The sequence below is a fragment of the Hakea prostrata genome, chromosome 3 (assembly GCF_041222555.1).
Source record: "Hakea prostrata isolate BN-2017 chromosome 3, UWA_Hpros_2, whole genome shotgun sequence".
NCBI classification, from domain to species: Eukaryota; Viridiplantae; Streptophyta; class Magnoliopsida; order Proteales; family Proteaceae; genus Hakea; species Hakea prostrata.
The window spans coordinates 17,372,305-17,396,860 of record NC_142602.1 but is presented as its reverse complement, the minus strand read 5'-3'; the positions used below and the strand labels follow the sequence as shown (position 1 = coordinate 17,396,860).

The 24,556-nt window shown below is 40.4% G+C and overlaps 1 protein-coding gene across 1 annotated transcript; it reads left to right on the top strand.

Moving 5' to 3' along the window:
• Positions 1-1,448: 1,448 nt before the first annotated feature.
• Positions 1,449-23,333, top strand: LOC149021286 (uncharacterized). Its single transcript, XM_089149547.1, has 7 exons — positions 1,449-1,924; positions 2,231-2,968; positions 3,940-4,295; positions 15,489-15,700; positions 21,815-22,071; positions 22,179-22,357; positions 22,441-23,333. The coding sequence occupies exons 1-7, from the start codon at positions 1,675-1,677 to the stop codon at positions 22,519-22,521; spliced, it is 2,073 nt and encodes a 690-aa protein (XP_089005673.1). The 5' UTR covers positions 1,449-1,674; the 3' UTR covers positions 22,522-23,333.
• Positions 23,334-24,556: the final 1,223 nt, after the last annotated feature.

Genomic DNA, 24,556 nt, shown 5'->3' with positions numbered 1-24,556 from the left:
GAGATTTATTGCAATTTTTAAATGATTCTTCTCGTGATTCTATAGTTGAATCTTACCATCTATCCCAATGATTCAAGCATGAAAAGACAATGTCAAATGTGTTTAGGAGGAAAATCTACTTAGAATAATTCTTAGAAATAGTTCAAATTAAGAAGACATTTTGTAGTAAAATCTTCAAGATCAATTAACAATTTTATCAATTATATCCCATTGATTTAAGCATCAAAATGCAACGTGTGTCAAATGTGGTTAGAGATTTTACCCAAAAAAAATGTGGTTAGAGAAGAGTACATACATGAAAGAATTTAATTATGAAGGGATTCTGTAATGGAATCTTCGAGGCTAATAGGTAATCTTTTCAATCATGTCCCAATGACTTAGGCCTCATAAGGTAACATGTTAAATGTGACTAAAAAGAATAATTTGCATGGAAGAATTTATAAGAAACAATTCAAATTTACTAAGTATTGAGTATTGGCATCAAATTAGTGGCCTAAAGTGACCAAAAATACCCCTTGAAATGAGGGGTCGAAATCTAGACGAAACACCCCATAATATTACCGGAATTTCGTACATAGCTCATGCCATATAGTTTAAAACTATTAGGGAATATATTGTTTTTCCCTAACGGAAAGCTTATTTGGGCTTTAATCTCACCCCATAATATCAAGAGTTTGAATAAGCTCCCAGGAGAACAATGTCTTCCTCTCAAGGTTTTTAACTACATAATAGTGGTAAACCCCATTCCACCTACAAATATTAAAAAATAGTGAGAAGTGGAACCGCTATGTGTTTCAAAATCGTTACAAGAGCATATTGTTTTTCTTGACCGTGAGGTGATTCAGACTTTAATATTAATATCATCCCTTGAATTACCCAAATTATCAAACCTCCTATTGTGTTACATCTAAGTTTAAAAGCACTATGCATGAATCATATTTTTTTACTGGAAGAGTAAAAAGTCTCTGATGGTAGAGGGAGATGAAGAAACCTCTGGAGCATAGGTTTTGCATTAAAGATGGTTCTCGTCATTTTGAAATAATTAACTTACTTATGATTTCCTAATAACCAAAGATGTCTTTGATATATTTTCATCCTATATTTAGCATTTTTTTTTTTTCATCCTATATGGTCTGATTGATAAATTGGACAACATTAGGGATGCCATTAATTTTAAAATAACTTAGCGGGCGGTGTGGGAAATAAAAACCATGATGCCGGCATGGTGCCACTGAGTTATTTCACTCGACCGCTTTGACTCTTTCCAACTAATCTCTCACCCCCGGCCCTGTATAGTTACGTCGATCCTATTTTGTCGTTTTATGTTTGATGAAATCATTTGAGCTTAAATCTTTGTTGACTGGTAAATAATTAATTTCCTCTCTATCTCTCCAATATAAATCTTTGTCCAATATATTTAACGTCTTTCCTTATAAACCTCAGATTTTCCTGCGTTCAGGTTCTTCGGTTCACTCGTTATCGTGTACACTTTACTCTCACTGTTGGCCAGAGAACTGAAACGCCTGATCTTCCTTAATGGCAAAATGAGAACTCTACAAATCTGTTATCAAAGAGATATCACCGAGTCTAGAGATTTTTAATAAAGGTTGAAAAAGAAAAAAATCAATAACAAGGGTTTAATCGAAGTTTGCAATTTGTTAGAACAATGTTGGAATGGCCCAGTACAGGCAAACAGGAATGGAGAGATTTGGAGTACGAAACAATGATTTCCATCATGGAAATGGAAGCTCAACTTCGGATCACTTATCTATTGGCGTTCGAGGAACCACTAAACAGGGACGAGCGAGGAGATCCGGTCGTTCAGATAAGGGGCGGACGATCTCTGTTGGTACCGTTGTTGTGATTCTCTCTCTCGGCCTCATTTTCACTGGCTTCGCTTTCTATTACCTTTCCAGAGATAAAGGTCGATTCTTACTCCACTAGTTTTGATAATTATAGTGAGATGAAAAACAGTGAATGTTTTTGTCGCAAATTTGAGGTTCAATATTTGCGTGGAGAAATTCTCTTAGTTCCGAATTTGAATAGGAACGAGAGTGATCAATCTGTTGGTGTTCTTAATCGTTATAGCAAACTGATTAAAGAATAAAACAAAGAATTTGGAATGAGAAGTATTTTGTTTTTTCTTCGAGTTTATTGTGTATTTTAGCAGCTTTTGAGCATGGGTAAGGATGTTGAGCATTTATTGACTAGAATAAAATGGGATGTGCAGAACTAAGCAGGTTCCATGGCCAGGACAATGACATGAATAATGACTTGGATTTTCCTGCTAATGCAACTAGCAGGAGGAGGACTGAAGTGCTCAGTTTTGGTCAGGGCTCTTTGTCATATGGTAGGGATTCCCGGGATTGGGACCAGGATGACCGGAGAAGGGATGATGACTATAGTGAGGACGATTTAGAGCTGAAGCATGTTGGTGTTGGTAAAAACAAAGGGTCTCTTGATGAGAACCATTTTGGGGTGGAAGAGAGCAGCGGAGAATTGTATAATGAAGCAGGGCGCAATGAACTAAAACAATATGAGGCAGAGTTTGAAGCCTCTTTAGAAAACACCAAGCAATCGGGGCAGGAGGCTGGCAATAAACGTGAGCTATCTGATGGCGAGGATTCAGGGCTACAAGATGAGGATTATGATGAATATAATGACAACATTGATTCTCATGATGCGAGAAATGACGATGAAAGTCACTCTGGTACGGTAAGCAACTGGGGTGATGATACTGGAGACTCTCTTGATACCCTTGATGCTGGAACTGAGGACCGGCATTCTTCTGGGGAGGCCAATGATCCTGAGAAATCTTCCAATAACTCAACTCAGGAAGACTTTTCTTTTATTAGTGCTAACAATGGTGAAATAAGCTCCAGAAACACTGGTGCCCAATCTACTAGAAAATCAAGTTCTGGGAAAAAGTCTGCTTCAAGGAGGAAACCAAAGCACCACAGATTTTCGGGTAATTTTGCAACCTTATCCAAATGGAAGAATTTTAGTTGCTTTTCAATCTGTATGATATGCTGATTGTATATTTCTGCTGCCTTCTGATGTTGCCTTTAAATTAGTATGAGACATGCATTTATGATAAATTACTTGGAGAACCAACTTGTTGTCACATGTTGATTATCTCTTTCTTAGTGGCATTTTTTATTCCCTTCTTTTTGCCTGTATCAGTGTTTTAGAGGGCCATCCATGAAGCTCAGATCGACTGATGGTTGTTGCTGCTGTCTCCCCTTTTTGGGGTTAGATGCTATCTAGGACACAGAAAATGGTGGGCAGCTCCCTGCCCTCCCCACTGTCCTGGAAAGAAAAATTTAGTCTGAGAAACTCAGGAATAACAAAAACAATCTTCTATTAAGTAAGAACCCATCTATCTTGTAAGAGTATTCATGTCAAGTAATGCAAGTCAGCTGAAGAAATGTTGGACAATCTTAGCAGACTACATGAGAATGGGTGAGAGTGGATAGCAGCGCTTGTGACCAGTCAACCCATGGTCTTCTGAAAGTGTGGTGTGTCATATTTGAGGTTAGAAGATGCTGATCTATTGCAGAATTTACCGAATTCCTTTGCTTAAGTTACTGAATTCCTTTGCTTGGAGCAGACCTCTTAATCCTTGTACTTCTTTTTCTAATCTCTCTTAATATTTCATTTGTGCATGTGGAAGCGTTTTGTCAGTGTGCTTATGTGCATGAACACAGATTGGAATCTTAATGTACATATCACACAATTTCCTTGAATTTTTGTATGAGTAGTGCTCTTGAACCAGTGGCTTGTCAGTGCTTGTCCAGAACACTAATGCCCTTATAGGATATTGTCTCTCTTAGGGTTTTGGTGTCATATGCATATGTTTTTGTTTTGAATAAGTAAAAGATTCTTTGCATTCTACATTCGTCAAGTTGCCTGAGCTATGTGATTTCTGTATTTCTTCAGGTTCTTCCTGTGGGATGAAGTTCTTTAATTCTACTGCACAGCTAGTGGAGCCTTTAGAAAGTCACAAATTTTCAAGATTTTCCTTGCAATATACAAAAGTAGAAGAAAGGCATGGTGGACAAGAGCAATGGGAGCCCAGATTCGCTGGGCATCAGAGTCTCCAAGAAAGGGAAGAATCATTTATTGCACGTGACCAAAATATAAATTGTGGCTTTATTAAAGGTCCTAAAGAATATCCTAGTACAGGATTTGACATTTCAGAAGACGATGTAAGATTTATGAGTAGTTGTCATATTGCTGTATCCTCTTGTATCTTCGGAAACTCAGATAAACTGAGAACTCCTAGTGATAAAACGGTAAGGGTATTGTTATCTGCAGTTACTTTCCTTTCTTAGATACAATCAGCATAGAGAAATTAAAGTTTCTTGACAAGCTTGTGATAACAGTCCTGCATATTGTTCATTTATTTCTGCAAGTGCTTGGTGATATGATGATAGCAATGCATTAGCCTGATTCTATATAAGCTATTTGCATCTTCTGTGTACTAAGTGTATTATAATTTATGCATAACCTTTCAGATTTTTCAAGTAATATGATAGTTATTATCTTCATTTGATTGGTTGAATGTAATAATCTTCATTTTGCTACTATGAGCAAGGGCTGTTTCTTTAATGAGTTGGTATCTCAACTTAGATGCTATTTATTAAAAGGAATCTGAAGCTGGTTGACCAGAAATACGCCTGATGTAGGGAAAACCCTAGAAACTAGGGGACCTACAAAGTGGGCTACTAGACTCTTAGAATGAAACACCTATTCTTGACAGGTAGTAAAAGAAAAAGGAATTGCAGCTCCTGAATTCTGATTAATCATGCATATTAGACAGTTAAAGCAGAGAAAGAAACACAATAAGTCCTAACTGATAAGCACAACTAAACAAGATTCAATAGGGAAACAAGGGGATGGGGATCTTGGCACCATAACACTAAATTGATTGCAAGAGTATTAAGAAACTTAAAGAAGATAGAGCTGTCCTAATCAATATCAGATTTCTAACAAAGAATTTAGCAATTAACAATGTAAAGGGAATCTTAAGAAGTTTTGTCTTAAAGAAAACTACTGCCAAAGAATAAATGTGAAATAAGAAATATTTAAGGAGAGATAAAGTTCCCTGCTGGTTCTAGCTGCCAAAACAGGGGTTAGAAAACATTTAGGAACGGAAATAATAGAAAGAAAATATTTTTGAACAATGATGAAATCCAAGTAGGGACATAGGGTTAGGATGGAGAAATACATCTAGGCAATTGTATAAGAAGTGAGAAAAGAGAAGGAGAAAAAAGAAAAGAAGAAATAAAAGAAAAGGTACGTAGAGAAAGAAGAAAATTCTGATGGACAGAATAGCCGGGAAAGAGAGAAAAAAAAGATACTTGAGAAGAATAGAGAGAATCGATAGAGAGAGAAGAAAGAATAAAGCAATAGGTATGGCCGAAATGTCCCACCAGCCGGAATCTTAGTTCCCCCATCTGTTTTCAAATGGCCTCCCCCCTACTCTCTGCATCATCCACCCCCTCCATTGCCTTACCTCCTCCCAATCCATCACCTAAACCTCCTTCTCCCCCTGCTTCTCTCCATCTCCCAATCGACAAACCTTGGAACTCCTTTTTCTCTAATAACACCACCTCTGTGACTGACCTTGACCTTACCTTTATCCCTCCATCCTCTGATATTTCCACCCCCTAGCCCTTGCCCTTCTTCCTCCACTGCTCTTGGAATTAGCCGATGGAACTCTGCAATCCTAGGCAAATTCCTCGGTCCCATCCGTCCCCTCTGCATCCTCAAATCTTCACTTACTATACAATGGAAAGCGCAAGGCATTATGGATACATACCATATCGATTTTGGTATTCTTCTATTTTAGTTTGACTCTCCTGACTGCAAAACTCGTGCTTTGGAAGGATCTCCATGGTTTGTGGGAAAATCCCCAATATTTCTCAAGCCTTGGTTCCCTCGTTGCCTCTCCACAGGGTTGACTTCAGCACGCTTCCCCTATAGATCAACTTACCTGGTCTCCCTCTTGAATTCTGACTGTCTTAGCAGAATTGGTTTTGCCGTTGGAAAACCTCTTCGAATTGATGCAAAAACCTGAATATGGAACGCCTCTCTTATACGAGAAATTGTGTGGAATTTTCAGCTACGAACCCCCTCCCCCCTTCCCTCACCATTGAAGACGATAATGGGTTGAAATACATCCAAGTAATTGCTTATGATTGGGCCCCTGATCGTTGTGAACTCTACTCATCCTTTGGTCACGACTCAAGTTGCTGCTTGTTTACTGCTTCGGGAAGCTCTACCTCAACGTTCGCTACTTGTCCGCCTCCTCCTGAAGATATGAGGTCTGCTGAAGACCTCCCTGCTACTTTGGGAACAATCGATACCCTAGAAAAATCACAGTTTTGATCGATTCCTATGCTGTTGCCTCTTCTCCGGCACCACCCTTTGTCTGAAAAATTTACCGAAGAAAAAAAAAAAGGAAAAGTTCCAGTTTCTCCTCTGTTCCCGTTGCTCACCTGACAGGCTGGCACTGGATAAGCCTGTTTTGACTTCTGCTACATTTGTGCCCTCGCCAAAGTTGCCTGTCTCTACTGCCACCTACCACGATGTTGACGCCTCCTCTGCCATCAACATCAACTGTTTCGAAAACTTCCTAATGTTGCAAAAGATGGATGCTTAGAGCCAACCTCAGGTACCTCTTTCCTCTTCTCTTGCAAGAAATAAGGAAGTTTCGATTATTGGTCAACCACCTGCAAAGCTTGAAACCTTGGTTCTTGTCCCTGCAAACCTCCCTCTCGCCTCCTCCACGAAGCCCCCTTTGTCGCTGTCGATGTTTCCTCACCGTGCAAGCCTCCTCTCTCCTTGAAACCCTCTCATTTCAAATCCCATCACCTCAACTAGCAAGCCTCCCTTTTCCCCTAGTAAGCCCATCCTAAATGTTTTACCCTCTTGTGGGCCTCTACCCACTAACCTAGCCCACCCATTATCCAAACCTCTTCTACCCATTTTGCCTAACCCTTCTTCCATTAAAAATTGTACCAAAAAGCCTTTGCTTGGCCCAACCCATAACCGTAAACCTCACAACCCTTTTAAACCTATTTTTTTGGCCCAACCTATAACCCCAATCCTTGGCCCAACCCTTAAACCCAATCCCACTAACCACCAATTGTCTAACTCTCCTAACCCAAACCTGCCTAACCCTCCATCCTCTCTTAACTCTTTTATTAAAACCCCAAACCGTGGCCCATCCCAACCCCTTAACCCTCCTACCCCTCTTCCAGGGGATATTCCCTCCCACCAATTCCCCTCTCCTCTTACCATCCCTGCACTTAACACCACCCTTATACTTTGCACTGACCCCTCTACCATATCAGGTTCCCCCTCCCCTAGTTTTGGGTCTACTATAGACCCTAGTATTTTTGAGATCCTCTCCCCCTTGAGCTCCTCCTTGTATGAGACTTCCCCCCCTCTATTGATGATGCATTTATTAATCTCAAGTTGGTTTCCAATTTCCCCATCCCCGGTTGCCCCATTGACTCCCCCCTCCCCTTGTGGCCCCATTGATGCCCTTCCCAATAATGGTTCATATGTCTGATGTCCTTATTTGGAACGTTAGGGGCCTTAACTTTCTAGCTAAACAAGCTGAAGTTAAGCACCTTATCCAAGAATCTAAAGCCTCTTTTTGTGCTCTCCTTGAAACCCATGTTCATGGTGATAATGCCCATCGGATTGCCCTTTCCATAACTCCCTCTTGGTCCTTTCTCTCTAACTCTTGCCTCTCTCCCAATGGCTACATCTGGATTCTTTGGAACCCCTATATCTTCTAGCCTTACCTCATTTTCTTTTTCCCCCAGTTCATGCATCTCCAACTCTCCTCCCCCTCTTCCCCTTCTTTCTTCCTTACTATCGTCTATGGTTTCAATCATTCCTCGGATCGTTCCCCGCTTTGGTCTGACCTCCTCTCCATCTCTCCTTCTATGATTGGTAAGCCCTGGGGTATCGGAGGTGATTTCAATATTGTTCGTTACTCCCATGAGCGTGTTGGGGGCTCCCTGCCCAACCCAGGGGTGGTTGAAGCCTTCAACTCCTGTATCGAGGATGTGAATCTCCTTGACCTTCGGTGGTTTTATCATCACCTAACCTGGCATTACCGAAGAAGTGGTGAGGCCCGGATTGCTTCCAAACTCGATCGTTTCCTTGTTAATGATTCTTGGATCTCCCAATTCCTTGCTTCCCATGCCCTTTTCTCCCCTCCCCTCCTCTTTGACCATTCCCTCTGTCACATTCATCTCCTAAATCTCCCTTCCTTTGGCCCTAAGGCTTTTAAATTCTTAAATATGTGGACTTCTAACTCTTCTTTTCTCCCCACTATTCTTTCCACCTGGTCCCAGTAGGTATATTGTCACTCCCTTCGTCTTGTGGCTTTAGCTCGTAAGATTCAGAATAGCAAGAATGCCCTCCGTTCCTGGAATTCCTCCTCCTTCAGCAGTATCTCCTCTCGGCTCTCCTCTTGCTGTGCGGACCTTTCTAGGATTCAGTCTCTCCCCAAGATGATCCTCTTATTCCCTCCCTGGCTGAGGAGGAAAAATCCCTCTCCCTTAATCTTTCTTCCCTTGTCTCCCAAGAAGAAAGCTTCTTTCGCCAGAAATCGAGAATCAAATGGCTTGAGCTGAGGGATACCAATACTGCCTATTTCCATCGCTCCCTTAAAGCTCGCTTCAACTCCTTTTCCTATCTTCTTACTAGTAGTGGGATGTGGATCCTTGACCCGCCTAGTATCAAGAATGAAGTCATCTCCTTTTTCTTTAGTCCCCTTTCTCCCTCCTTCCTCCCCTCTAGGCCCCCTTTTCCCCCCTGCACCTTAAATAAGCTTGTTGGTTCTTCCTCTCTAGCCGCTCTTTGCTCCATCCCTTCCTCAGAGGAGATCATCTCTGCCATCCACTACCATAAATCCAATAGAGCTCTTGACCCTAATGGTTTTAGTATGGGTTTTCTTCCTTGCTGCTTGGGATTTCATTGAGAATGATCTAGTTCATGCTATTTGGAGCTTCTTCCTCAACCCTTCCCAGCTTGCCTTCATCAACCAAACTTTTCTATGCCTTATCCCCAAGAAGCCTGGAGCCTCCTCCCTTTCTGATTTCCGTCCCATCTCCCTCTGTAATCTCTTCTATAAATTCATCTCCAAAACCCTTGCCAATCGGCTCAAGCTTGTCTTGCCCTCTCTTGTGAGTCCTAACCAGTCAGCTTTTATCTCCAGCCGTAGTATCTCTAATAATATTCTCCTTTGTGCATAAATTGTCAGAGGTTTTGATAGCTCTTCCCACTCCCCAGCCGCTCTCCTTAAGGTTGACCTCCACAAAGCCTTTAACTCCATTTGTTGGGACTTTATTAGTGAGGTTCTCTCAGCCATGGGATTCCCTCCTTTTGTCCACTGGATTGAGGTTTGCATCTCTACTGCTCATTCTCCATCATCACTAATGGTTCCCCTGCGGGCTACTTCCCCTCCCGTGTTGGTATCTGTCAAGGGTGCCCGCTCTCCCCTACTTCTTCACCTTGGCCTTGGAAGTCTTATCCTGCCTCCTCCAATTCAAGATTGACCAACTCCTCATTTCCCTCATTCCCAAATGTAAAGCCCTAAAGCTCACCCATCTTGCTTTTGCTGATGATCTTATAATCTTCTCTAAAGCAGACCACTCCTCTATCTCCTCTATTCTCTCCACTCTCTCCTACTTTGAGTCCTTGTCTGGTCTCAAAGTCAATGTTGAGAAGTCCACTATCTTCCTCTTGGGTATCTCTGATTCCGTTTGTTCCTCCCTCTTACTTCTCTTCGGATTCAAGCTTGGGACCTTTCCTATGACCCATTTGGGTCTCCCCCATATCCCTGGTGGGCTCACCCGCCACCATTGCTCCTCTATGCTTGATCACATTAGGAAGAAATTCCAACTTTGGAAAAGTAAGCTTCTCTCTTTTGCCGGTAGAGTTGTTTTCATCCGTTCTGTCCTCCAATCCTTTTATCTCTACTAGTGTGGCATCTTCCCTCTCCCCAAATCTACCATCCATACCATGGAATCCCTCTTTTCTGCTTTTCTTTGGAAGGGCCATGAATCCACTCGTTTCCTCCATCCTGTCAGTTTGGGCTGCCACCGCAGCCCTAAATCTGAAGGAGGGCTTGGTAAACGTCGAATTTATGATGCTAATTTGGCCCGTCTCCTAAAACTCATCTGGAAAGTTGCCTCTAAACATGATTCCATTTGGGTTTCTTGGGTTTACTTATATCTCCTCAAAGCAGATTCCATTTGGACTTCCCCGCCCCTCTCCACCTCTTTTTGAATCGAGAAAAAACTTCTAACTCTTCGGCCACTTGCCCTTTCTGCAATCTTTACTCAAATATCCTCCGGTTCCTCCACCTCCTTTTGGCTTGACCCCTGGCATCCGATGGGCATTTTATTTTCTATTATGGGTCCTCGGGCTGTTTATGATTCCCGCATCCCAAAAATCATCCCCCTTTCCTCTTTCATCTCTAATAGCTCTTTGGTCCCCTTCTCCCCACCCCTGTTTCACTCAAGTTTGGAGTTCCCTTCCCCCCCTCTCTCCCTCCTCCTCCGACATCACCGTGTGGACCCTATCCCCTATCAAAACCTTCACTATTGCCTCTGCTTGGAATCTTCTTAGATCCCATTGCCCCCCGTCCCTTGGGCCCTTCTAGTTTGGTTCAAAGGCCACATCCCTCGGCATTCCCTAACCCTTTGGAGATCCCTTAATCTGGCCCTCCCCACTCTAGCTTTCCTCATCAGTCGCCACATCCTTGCCAACCCCAATTGTATCCTTTGTTGGGACGGTATTAAGGACCTTGATTACCTTTTCTTCACTTGTCCCTTCTCCCGTCCCATCTGGAGTTTAGCCCCTGCTTTTATTTGGCATAGATCGAGGTGGTCTTGTGGTTTTGCTCGAGATTAGAAGTGGATCCTAAGAACATTCTCTGGCTTCACGATTTGCGACCATGTGGGTAAGCTTGTTTTCGCTGCTACTGTTCACCACTTATGGTGGGAGCGCAACATGAGAAGATGGATTTCCGAATCTCGTTCCCAAAGCTTGATTTCGACTTCCATCTATTTTGATGTTTTTTCTAGGCTCATTTCTATGCCCCATCCCCCTATTGCTGATTGTCCAAGGAATAGGTTGATTGTTAGTTCTTGGAATCTTAGTTCTTCTCTCTAGTCGCCCTCTTGATTGTTTGCTCCCCCCCCCCAGTTCTTCCCTCTCTTTTCTCTTTGTATTCCCTTTTGGCGTGGTTTCTTTAATATATTTATTTATTCATCCAAAAAAAAAATGAATAAAGCAGCTATCCTAGTCAGGGAAGAAAAGAAGAAGAGAGAAGTCTAATCACGCAAGAGAGAAAGGAGGAGGAAAGGAGAGGATTTACTTGAGAGAGAGAGAGAGAAAACCACGCTAGAGAGATTTGCCCAAGAGATAGAGAGAGAAATCTTTTGTTTGTTTTCATTCTTTGCTGTCAAAACAAGTCCCATACAAGATTTAAATAATAGAATTAATCCCTCCCAACGCTACATGCTTAATTCCCAATATAATCCCTACTTAAGTAGCAAATATAACCCAAATTCAAACTAACTAAACTTGGGCCAAAATATACTTTAGGCCCAGCCGCAAAAAGACTCAAAACATAAAAATAAAAATAAAACCAATAGCAAGCTAATACCCAACCCACTAAGACTATAGAAAATAACATGACAAACTGCCTATGAGCAATGCTCCTCATTCGAACCGTAGGACCCTGGCAATCCGATAGCCTCCGAACTCATCGTCCATCCACATAGATGCTGTCGTGGAATAATATCTACGCCAGCGTTGCTGGTAAACTTGAAATTGTCCACTAATGTCCTCATCAATGCCGCTCCATAGGTTGCTGCACAATATAATACTCGTAAATCTATTTTCTATTACTAAATAATTACTATGATCATAATACAAAATATTTTTGCCAACCCAAGTGGGTGTGTTGAAATCATTTCTCAACAGAAAACTTATTGTAATGCACCCATCATCATAACAATAAAATATTTAATTTGGGAAAACCCTCTTGCTTATTTGGTTTGTTATTTTTTTTTTTCACTAGAAAATGTTTCTATTAAACTCTCTTCCCTTTCCTCATCATGTACGTGATGGAATGGGTCAGATTTGCCAGGGTTTCCTCTATATGATTCCACTTCTATTACTGACCCCTCATTTTTCCACATATAAGGGGCTACCAAATTTAGAGTGTATAAGAAGCACAGCCTTATCCCAGCTAAATGGTGCTAGCTACATTGATCCTTTCTTTCCAATCAGTTGAATCTGTTATCAAAGCATCCGCCTAGGTGGCAAAGTGGTTTTTGAACCGCTTAAATTGTGACAGCTAAAATAACGGGCTGATTTCTTGCCGCTTTTTTGCTTAGGCACTACCGCTTTACCGCCTAGATGCTAAAGCAGCTGCTTTTTTTTACATTTTGTGATTTGTGCATACTATTTTTTTTTTAATCATAATTTATTCTACAATGCCATATATAAATTTAAATATGTGAGCCATTTTGGAATCGATGCCCAATTTGCAAATGAACTCCTAGGCTCAAATTGCCTATCGGCAACAGAATGTGAAGCATGAGCCATATTCACCATTGATAATCAATTAATCATTAAATAAACAATGACTTGGAAATCGGAATAATGAGATCTATTAATTTTTCATCTACATAATTATTGTTATGAATCTTATGATGCTTGATGAGATGAAGTTATGTTTTTGGATAATTTTTCATAATTGTGATTCTTAAATTTTTTTTATGAATGTGATTGTTGAATGTTTGTTTAGTACTTTAGTTTGTTATAAAAAGTATTTGTATTAAAAAGTAGTTATATTAAAAATATTTACTCAACCGCTTTGGTCACTTTATTGCCGCCTAAGCGCCGCTTAATCGCCTAATCGCCAATACGGAGCTCCAATCGCTTAGCCGCTTTAATAACCTTGATATGATCCCACTCCTATTACTGACCCCTCATTTTTCCACATGTAAGGGGCTACCAAATTTAGAGTGTGTAAGAACCACAGCCTTATCATAGGTAAATGGTGCCAGCTACATTGATCCTTTCTTTCCAATCAGTTCTTTTCAACCCTTTTTTCGAAATAAGGCCTAGGCTAAGCATCTAGTTCCTCACCACTTCTCGTAGTGTTAATTTAGGCCTGCACTTGGATCTTTTAGCTACCTCAATTTGTCTTAAATCTCCTTTCTGAACAAGGGCATCTGATGGCCTTAGTTGAACATGATCGTGCTTCCTTAATCAAATTTCTCATAGATTGTCATTAACTGAAGCTATCCTCAAATCGGCACTAATATGGTCATCTTTCACTTTATCTTTCAAGGTTTTGCTACACGTCCATCTTAAAATTTTCATCCTGCAACAGTTTATTTATCTTTGTGATGCTTCTTAAATCTTAACACCCTAACTTTCTACAGCATTCACCATAGCCAGTTAGTCGACAGGTCACTTCAAATTTTGGAGGAACCAGGCATATATGGTTGAACAAGAACCTGTCAGAGTCAGTCATGATGCTGTTTTTACCCTCGTTGCATTCCCTAAATATCCCAACTGATTCTTGGAGGATGATTTATTCTTAATGATAAGTGTAATTTTTTTAAGACAGAAAATGGCAAAGACCCATGATAGTGATGCAGGTAAATCAGTAAGAGTGGACTTATTCAATTAGAAATGAGGCTTGGGGCTGTGTTCGAATTCATGTTGGGCCTTCGGTAATGAGGTATGCTAGGCTGAGAAGAAGCAAAACTAGACAGAATCACAGTGAAACTAAAACATGGAGAAAGAAAATGTGTTTGGAACTCTCAATCCATTCGACTGGTGGGGATGCCATATATAGAATCGAGGCCTTAATGGGGCTGGCTAGTTAAAATTTCAAAGCAAATTGATGGTTAGATTGGAAAAACCAAGCAAGGACAGAAACAGAAACTATACACCCAGAATTAGAAACTTGAGAGAAAAATAACTAGAATTTGCAGTCGCAAGTGGCTGGTTGGGTGAGCACCAGTCTTGAACTGAATCCAGATTGGAAGGAGTACAACAACATACTAATAATTGTAGATTATTTGGCCATAGGTTAGAGAGAAATGCATGTCTGCTCTGTGGGACACAATGGATGGAATATGAATCATATGCAAGTAATATAAAGCCTGTTGAATACCAGTGAGGAGCAAAACAGAGATAGATATAATGGTGAGTAGAGATCATAGTCGCCCAAAATATATCTACGTTGGATGAGGAAGCTTGCTGGAAAACTCTGCATGGTAAAGGAACAAAGAGAAAAGAAGATGTGAAGATGGAAATCAATAATGTCCAAAGGTCCATCTATGGGTATAGCAAAGGCTTCACCAGTTAGGAGCAGCTGATTCACCACAGCAGTCCACACTCATGTATGGCATAGATTCTCAAATATCCAATTTGTGGACAAGTGAGCCCTTTCTCTTAATCTATTGTTAATATGTACATGGTACATCAGTTCTTAGTAGCTGTCACAATAAGGGGGAATGTCTGTTGTACTATGAGTCAGTAGTTAAGTCTTAGAATTCCCTAATAATCTGTTTGCTCTCCTATAAATAGAACAAAGCGTCACCACAATAGACAAGTTGAATCTTTTGTGGTTCAGAATATCTCCTTCTCCAGTGTTTTCTGTTCTCTTCTCTGTCTTCCACTCTGCAAGTGATGGTGTCTGATCCTGATTAATTACAGGGGTATCATAACCAATCCTTGATAGCTGTTCTGAGAGTTGTCCAACGTTTCTGGTTTTTAGTGTAAATCCTCCAGCTATGTTTTGACTTCGCATTTCTGAAACTCTATTGGATTGAAGAAGAACGAATAGCTTGTCAGAAGATTGATTTGTATGAAAATTATATCTGCTACTGCTACTGCTGAAGTGATAATCAATTTGCCTCGGTTGCTTCTGTTATTGTTGATTCCCTAATCGATTCCTGCTGTATCATGTTCCGCTTCTCGTTGTTATTGATTGAAATTTATTGCTGATGTCAATTTCTTCATTTGCCATCACTTCTTATTTGATTTGCTGCAAGGGGTCCAGATGTAGTTTGCTGATTTGTAGTAAGTCGATTGCTACTGATTGAATGGCACAAGAGGGATGCTGTAGCTGAGCCATTTAGTTGGAATAAGGCTTGGTTGAGTTTGGTATACATGTGAATATGTGATTGTTTCAAAACACAAGGCCTCCAACTAAATTCTTAGTGTGTTTTTTTTTTTATGTTTTCTTAGATAGCTTCAAATTTGTAATAATTTAAGGGTTTGTAAAGTTGTAGTATCTGATTATCAAACTCCATATGCCTCAGCCTGGTTCTGCAAACTGCCTCAACATCTTTAGCATTTTAAAATTATGCTGGTCTTTTATTCAAACTTTCAATCTTGAATTAACTCTTTGAATTTCTTTGCAGGTCACACGTTTATCAAGAAAAAATGTTTGCTTTGTTATGTTTATGGATGAAAGTACGTTGCAAACACTTTCCTCCGAGGGCCAAAGCCCAGATAGAATGGGTTTTATTGGTTTATGGAAGGTTGTAGTTGTAAAGAATTTGCCTTTTACTGATATGAGGAGAGTGGGAAAAATACCAAAATTTCTAACTCACAGGCTCTTTCCTTCTGCAAGGTATGAAACCATAAGTAGATGTTGAATGTGTTGGTGACCACTTTTATAATGGTGCAGAGATGATCTGTATTTTGTTAGTTACAGCATACAAATGAACTTTCATTATTTATCAGTCATGTTGCTTTTTGCTTCTATCATCCTTGTCCAATTCGTTAGTTACAGCATACAGCATATATCTCTTCTGTTTTTTTGCTGAAGTTTTCCTAGTCTGGCAAGGAGGTATCTCTAGTACAATTTGGACATGCTTCTTATAAATGCTAGGCTCCAAGTTGTTGAAACTTATTCTTATGAATGCAATTGATGAATTTTTTTCAACTATATACATTAGTTCTCTGGTGTTCTTTGCAGAGTTGGATATTAGGATTATTGGTGATTGGCTACATGATTTCTTCTGCTATTCCTCTCTCGAGTAGACAATTACTTTTTCTTTCATTTTCACTAGATGCACCTACTTAGAGGGCTAGGCTGTACCGCAACATTAGGATTGCTCAAATTGCAACTTATTGGTTGTGGGTTCTAGTTGCGAAGAATAAAGCTGCTTAAATTATGACCCTCACCCAAATTCTGCAGTTGTGAGAGCCTTATGTGCTGGGTATTCCCTTTTTCATGCACCCACATCCCATTCTCTATTTCCCAATTTGTGCCAAAATGACACAGTGCCATTATTGTTCTTCAGTTTTCTGTACCTAAACATTTCAGTTTACTTATCTCATCTTGTCATCTGTTAGGCTATACACTTCAGTCCCACTACTTTGTGGTGTTGCTTACTTGTCAATATCACCATTCCCGTTGGAGCTATACCTCTGATTTCATTTCTTGTGAGAATGCCAAAGAGATGTTAGAAGTGATAGCTGGTATGGAGGAGTTGGTGATGGAAGTTCAAATTCTTTGCTAAATAGTACTTTTGAGTGCTAGCTAATTACTATTCATGGAGGTTTGGTCAGAGGGGCAAAAGAAATATAACTGATGAGGACATCAGTGAGCAGTTCCGAGTTTACCGGCAACGCCAACGTAGAGATCATCCCACGACAACATCTGTGGATGGATGATGAGTTCGGAGGTTATCGGATTGCTAGGATCTTATGGTTCGATGAGAAACACTGCCCATAGGTAGTTTGTCATGTTATTTTCTTTAGTCTTAGTGGGTTGGATAGTAGTTTGCTATTGAAATATTTTAATTTCATGTTTGAGTCTTTATGGGCTAGGCCTAGAGTCTATTTTGGCTCAATTTTGAATTATTTTGGGTTTGGGTTATATTTACTACTTAAGTTGGGGTTATTTTGGGAATTAAACATGTAGGGTTGGGAGGGATCAATTTTTTTATTTAAACCTTGTATGCAATTCGTTTTTGGAAATGAATGAATGAATGCAAAAATTAAAAGATTCCTCTCTCTTGTGCGACTCTCTTTCTTGGCGTGGATTTTTAGTAAGTTTTTCTTCTCCTCTTCTACCTTTCCTCTCTTACGTGGATCAGTTTCCTCTCTTCTTCTTTTCTTTTCTCTGCATAATTGTTCTTTTCTCTCTTTCCTTTTTCCTTTCAATTGATTTTTTCTAACCCTCTTCTCTCAGTTTTCTTTTCTTCCTTCTTCCTTCTTCTTTGTCGTACCTTCTTTTTCTTTATCACCTCTAGTACAACAGTCTTGCTGTGGTTCTCCATTCTAACCCTACTCTCCTTTCCTAGGATTCACCATTACTTCAAAATATTTTTTTCTCTTATTTCTGTTCCTAGATGCTTTCTAACCCCTGTTTTGCAGCCAGGATCAGCAGGTAACATTATCTCTCCCTAAATATTTCTCATTTATTCTTTGACAGCAGTTTATTTTAAAACAAAACTTCCGAAGACTCATTTTGGCCTTTAAATTGTTAATTGCTGAATTTCTTGTTAGAAATCTGATATTGATTATGACAGACTTTATTTTCTTTAAATTTCTTAATCCCCTTGCATTCAATTTAGTGTTATGGTGCTAAGATCCCCATCCCCTTGTTTTCCTATTAATTATTGTTTAATTGTACTTATTAGTTAGGCCTTATTGTGTTTCTTTTTACTTTACCTGTCTTATATGCATGTTAATCAGAATTCAAGTGCTGCAATTCCTTTTCTTTACTATCTGTCAAGAATAGGTGTTTCATTCTAAGAGTCTAGTAGCCCACTTTGTAGGTCCCCTAGTTTCTAGCGTTTCTCCTACATCAATAACCTTCCTCTTCCGCCAAAAATCCCGTATCAAGTGGCTCAAGCTTGGAGATGCCAACGCTGCTTATTTCCATCGTTCTCTTAAAGCTCACCACAACTTCAATAGCCTCCCTTGCCTTCTTACTAGTGGGGGTGACTGGATCTATGACCCCCCTAGTATCAAGGAGGAAGTTGTCTCCTTCTTTTCGAACCTCCTCTCCCCCTCCTCTATCCCTCCTCGTCCCCCCCCCTCAATCCGTCCATTCTCAACAAATTCATTGACCCTGCACATTATTCTTCCCTCTGCTCCATCCCCTCCTCTGAGGAGATCCGTACAATTATCCGATCCCATAAAGCTAATAGGGCTTCCGGCCCTGATGGCTTCATTATGGGTTTCTTCCTTGCCACTTGGGACTTCATTGAGGCCGACCTCATCTATGCTATCCGTAGCTTCTTCCTTAATCCCTCCCAGCTTTCCTCCATCAACAACACTTTTCTCTGCCTCATCCCCAAAAAGCCTGGCGCTTCCTCCCTCTCGTATTTCCGTCCAATTTCCCTCTGTAACCTCCTTTATAAATTCATTGCCAAAGTCTTGGCCAACCGAATTAAGATGGTCATTCCCTCTCTGGTGAGCCCAAATCAATCAGCTTTCATTGCTGGCCGTAGCATTTATGACAATATCCTCCTCTGTGCTGAGGTCATCTGAGGTTTTGATAGATCTGCTCACTCCCCAGCTGCCCTTATGAAAGTTGATTCCACAAAGCTTTTGACTCCATCCGCTGGGATTTTATTAGTGAAGTCCTTTCGGCCATGGGCTTCCCCTCCCCCTTTATCCACTGGATTGAGACTTGCATCTCCACCCCCCATTTCTTAGTTATTACTAATGACTCTCTTGCTGGTTTTTTTGCTTCTCGAGTCGGCATCCGCCAAGGATGTCCCCTCTCCCCTTATCTCTTCACCTTAGGCCTTGAAGTTCTCTCTCGTCTCCTCCAATCCAAAATTGATCAATTGCTCATCTCTCCAATTCCTAAGTGTAGATCCTTGAAGCTTACGCACTTGGCCTTCGTGGATGATCTCATGATTTTCTCTAAAGCTAACCATTCCTCTATCTCATCCATTATGTCCACCCTCTCTCTCTTTGAATCTCTCTCGGGCCTCAGAGTTAATTTTGAGAAATCTACCATCTTTCTCTTTGATATCTCGGACTCTACTCGAGCTTCCCTCCTCCTGCTTACAGGGTTTACCCTTGGCTCCTTCCCAATACCCTATCTTTTCCTTTCCCAAATCCTCTATCCGCTTTTTGGAATCCATCTTTTGTGCCTTCCTCTGGAAAGGCCAAGAAGTCTCCCGTTTCCTTCATCCCATCCCTTGGAAATCCATTTGCCGTCCCAATTCTGAAGGAGGTCTTGGAATCTGCCATATTTCTGACATGAATATGGCTTGCCTGATGAAACTCATCTGGAAGATTGCCTCCAAACATGACTCCATTTGGGTCTATTCCTACCTTCTTAAGAATGACTCCCTGTGGACTGCCTCTCTCCCTGCTAACCCCTCCTGGATCTGGAGAAAGCTCTTGCTTCTCCGTGATCGTGCTATCTCCGCCATTTCTATTCAGATTTCTACTGGTGTCTCCACCTTCTTCTGGCTCGACCCTTGGCATCCGATGGGTATCCTGTTCACTTTACTTGGCCCTAGAACTGTGTACAATTCACGTATCCCAAAATCCACCCCCTCTCCACTTTTATTTCCTTTGGGACTTGGTCCACTATTCCTCACCCCTGTCTCACATAGGTTTGGAACTCCCTCCCTCCCCTCTTACCCCTCACCGCGGACCGCATCACTTGGCTTCATTCCCCCTCTACCCCCTTTTCCACCACCTTAGGCCACATCCCCCGTCACTCCCTAACTCTTTGAAGAGCCCTTAACCTAGCCCTACCTACCCAAGCTTTTCTCATTAGCTGCCACATTCCCACTAGCCCCAACTGTGCCATTTGTTGGAATAGTTTAGAGGACCTGGACCATCTCTTCTTTGGTTGCCCGCTCTCCCTCTTTGTTTGGACCCTTGCCCTTGCCTCCATTTGGCCTAGATCGCGACGTCCTTTTGGCTTCGTCCGAGATTGGAAATGGACCTTGAGAAACTTTGCCAGTGCCACCATCTGTGACCTTGTGGGTAAGCTAGTCTTTGCAGCCACTATTCACCATCTTTGGTGGGAGCGTAACTTGAGAAGATGGACTTCCAAATCCCGATCCCGTGATATGATTTGGAATGCCATCTATTTTGATGTTTCAACGAGACTTCGCTCTCTCCCCCACCCCCCCTATTGCTGATTATCCAAGAAATAGGCTGATTGTTAGTTGTTGGAGTCTTTCTTCTCCCTTTCAGTCTTCTTCTTGACTGATCTCCCTCCCCCCTCTTCCCCTTTGTATATGTTCTATTGGTTTCTTTCTGTTATTTAATATATTATTCATCCAAAAAAATAACCTTCCTCTTTATTTTTTGGGGTGGGGCAGGGAGTTGGAGAGATTGTGTGCTGGTTTCGGCATTCAAGTCTATCTGGTTGTTCCTTTGGTGGTAGTAGTGGGGATGGTTGTTTATTTCCAAGAATTATTTGATTTTGATTGTAGATGCAGTGATTTTGTCATCTCAGTAATGTTGTTGTTTGGCCTATGTGATACGTACTGTTGTCACTTTGTTTTTTCTGATGTTTTGCTCCCTTCATTGATGCTGACTTTGTTTCCTTCTTGGATTTATATATTCCTTTGTATTGTGGTTTGAATTTTCTTTCTGATAAAATAAAAAAGTGGAAAAATCTCAAAGTTTTTGCATGGCATGTGAATTGAATTTGTATCTTCAGACGCTATTGTTGGTTACTGGAGTCACTAGTTTTAGAGCTCATGATGTATGCTGGGTTGGGCTCCCCAAAAATTGGGCAAAAAAAATAGACCCAACAAGGCATTCAAAGCTGGCCGAATACCCCAGGGGTATTTTTTGTCATTTTCCAAGCCCTCTTTTGGGGCTGAATATGGATCTTAATAGACTTCCCTCGATCCAAGGGTCAGGGATCTATCTTTATTTTTCTATTTGAGTTAGTATTTTAAGAGTTACAGTCCATTTTAGTTAGGGTTGAGTTGTTAGGATCCGGTTCCTTAATTTTAAGAACTGTATTTTAAAGTAGTTCTATTTTAGTAGAGTCCATGTTTTGTTTAAATTAGCAAGATTTTAATTTGAGTAAGAGTCCATTTAAGGTGGTAGTATCCTAAATTATAAAGGAAACCCACCCTGGGTCCAATTCCCTAGAAGAGTCCAAGTTCAATAGTTAGTTGACAGTGGGATCCTTACCACTTAAAGGAATCCTAAATCGAGTCAAAGATTCTTGTATTCAGGCTATAAATAGCCTTTTAATTCTGAATAAAGTAGTTTGTTTGATTTGAGTTAAACAAAGGCTTGGGCTGTGGGGAAGGAAACCCTTATGCCCTGGGCTGGAGAGTAATCTTAAGTTTAAAAATTCTAGCAGTAATCTCATCTTCTTCAAAGCATTGTAGCAGCATTAATTCAAGTAATCAAGCATCTTCAAGCTTACATTGGTAGAAATCCAGCAAAGCACCCACCCACTAGTAAGTCCAACACATCCCAACCCCTTCAAATATCTCTAGCCCTTTTTCCCAAACCCTTGAAGCCAACCCCCTTCCCTTCTTCTTCCCTATGTCCTCAGTCCTAGCTCTAATAGGAAAGTCACATTCCCAGCCCATATTGAACTCTTTTCCCTTTCCTTGGGGTTGCCCTTAAGCATAAAATAGAGTCCTAACATTATTTTACCCAAATAAAGGGCTCTTTCCACTTTATTATAAATAAAGGGCTTGGGATCACACTGATCAATTCAAGTCATTCTACCACAATCGTCTTTCTCAATAGATACTCATATTTAACACATAATATTTCACAGGTATTCGATCTGGCTTGATAGCAAATTACGTCTCCAAAAGGACCCTCTCCTTATTTTAGAGTACTTTCTGTGGCGGAAAGGTTATGAGTATGCAATTTCCAATCATTATGATCGGCATTGCTTGTGGGAAGAGGTGGCACAAAATAAGAGGCTGAACAAATTTAACAGTACCATTATTGATCAACAATTTGCATTCTACCGTGCTGATGGCCTGAGAAGATTCAATGCCTCAGATCCCAATAGAATTCTACCAAGCTGTATGTAACTATTGATAGATTTCATTAAGATACTTTCTTTCTTGTGTGAACATTTTGGGAATTAGCTGTTGCTTCCCTTAACGTGATATCAGTTTTCTTTTAACCAGACGTCCCTGAAGGATCCTTCATTGTGAGAGCACATACACCAATGTCAAACTTGTTCTCTTGCATTTGGTTCAATGAAGTTGACCGTTTTACACCTCGTGATCAGCTGAGTTTTGCATATTCATACCTGAAGCTGAGAAGAACAAATCCTGGAAAACCTTTCTATCTCAATATGTTCAAGGTGCAAAATCTTCCCATGCAAAAAAAGTTGAAACCTAATTGTATAACTACACTTACCCTTTTGTTGAGTTTTTTGTATTGTAGGATTGCGAGAGACGAGCTATAACAAAGCTATATCGTCACAGATCAAATAAGGGGAACTTACCTTTGCAAGCAGAGGGATGAAATGTGGCTTTCATGGAGTTTCTGCACAGGGAGAGTGTTCTTTGAAGTATATTCAATGCTTGGCAATGCTTTACATGCTGTTCTACAGGTTAAGCTTAAGCATGAGTATGCGAATCGTAGCTTTATCAGTGTTGCAGGCCTTTCATCATGGTCATTTTGTTGTGCAACTTGAGGAACATTGATTGTATACGTGCACTTTCCAGATCTGGCTCTGGATGCTGTATTCTTTTCTTCATTTTGGCTTCTCTTATCTCTGTAATGAAAAGAAATCCAGAATGAGCACCCACTGCCAGGGGAATCTTGTCCCTTGCATTTGTTGCTTCTTTGGAGGCACAAAAACCTCAGAAAAATTATAGCTGTAAAAGTTCTCCAATCAATTCCACAGGCAGTGCTATTTTTGTTACTGGATCGTGATTCTCACATCGGGGTTTGTCCAGCATTCTGTATCTATTGTCATCTGAAATTTTGATGAGTCATTTTTTGTATGATATGATATTCTGACATATTGATATTTGGTGCCACGAGAGTGTTCTTGTATGAGTATGAATTTCCCCATGTATTGCCGTTGTGTTACAGAAAATTTTTAATCCATTAGCTCAAGGAGCATTCATAGATAATTTGATGCTGGTCGGTGTTTGATGCTTCTGGACACTCATTGATTCCTCTCCCACATCCATTTTTAGTGGAAAATGAAAAAGAAGAAGAGAGAGAGATAGCGAAAGCTATGAGGAGGGGTTTTCAGACAAGTTTTACAGAAAATTCAACTGGGAAGTTCATTTTCATATGACCGTCTTAGCATATCTCTTAATCTATTAGTTTGGTTTCCCCAAGGCGAATTGCAGTTTACCTAAAAACATATCAAATTCGTTTATTGAATTTCACGTTACACAATAATAAGTTCCTTCGGTTTGAAAAACTTAAAATAAAAAAATAATTAATAATAAAAAAAAAAAATCCAAAAGGTGCAAGATTAGCTATAATTATGCTTTTTGGCCAAACACAGAAAAATAAATTCATTCAAAGAAACAAGTATGGGGAAATCCTCCCTAGTAGTAACAGAGTACAAAGGATCAAGACCTCGGCGTGATCGCATCCACCAAACTTTAGACATACCTAAATAACGAGCACCCCTAGCTAACAAATCTGCAGAAACATTATATGCTCTCGAAATATGGATTGCTACACAAGTTTCAAACCCCAACAACAAGCTCCTAATGAGCTTAACTAAGTTTGAACTATTCCAATCCAAAATAGTAGAGTCACCATGTAAACTAGAGACCATAGCCTGACAATCAGAAAAAAGTTTGATATGCTTGATCCCTATCGTAGAGGCAACTTGAAGAATGTCATACATTACTTCCAGCTCCGCTTGTGGTGTAGACAAAGCCCAACCCGATTTCATACGAGCAACTATAAAGGACCCAGGGGATGTCGTGATTAGCCCTCCACAACCACTACGAGAAGATGAGTCCCATGAGTCATCTAAGAATACATGAAAAAAATTGATATCATCAACGTCTCTTGTTCGTGGAGACACACCGTTTAATAATACACCTAATGAAACGATCAACATATGAGAAGCCAACAATTCAGATGTGGTCGATGTAGAAGCATCCTCCAAAAAGAGACCACTTATATCTTGTATCAAACCATTTAGAGACCAAAAAAAAGTATTTATGCTGGGTTCATGTCCTTCAAACAAATAAACATTCTTGGCTTTCCAAATTAACCAAGCTACTACACTCCAAATACTATGCACCAAATGTAAATTACCAGTATGCTGAAATAGAGATTCAATAAAGTTCCACCAGTCCACAATGTCATGACCATGGAAAAGATCTGTATCCAACCGAAGGGGAGATATATTCCAACAAAGTTTTGCAAAAGGACAAAGAAATAAAATATGAACAATTGATTCATGGGCACATTTGCAATAAAGACACAAAAGAGTATAGCAACCACATATTTGGAACAAATGAAAACTTGTAGGGAGAGCATTATGACCTACTTTCCAAAGAAACATCTTAATCTTAGG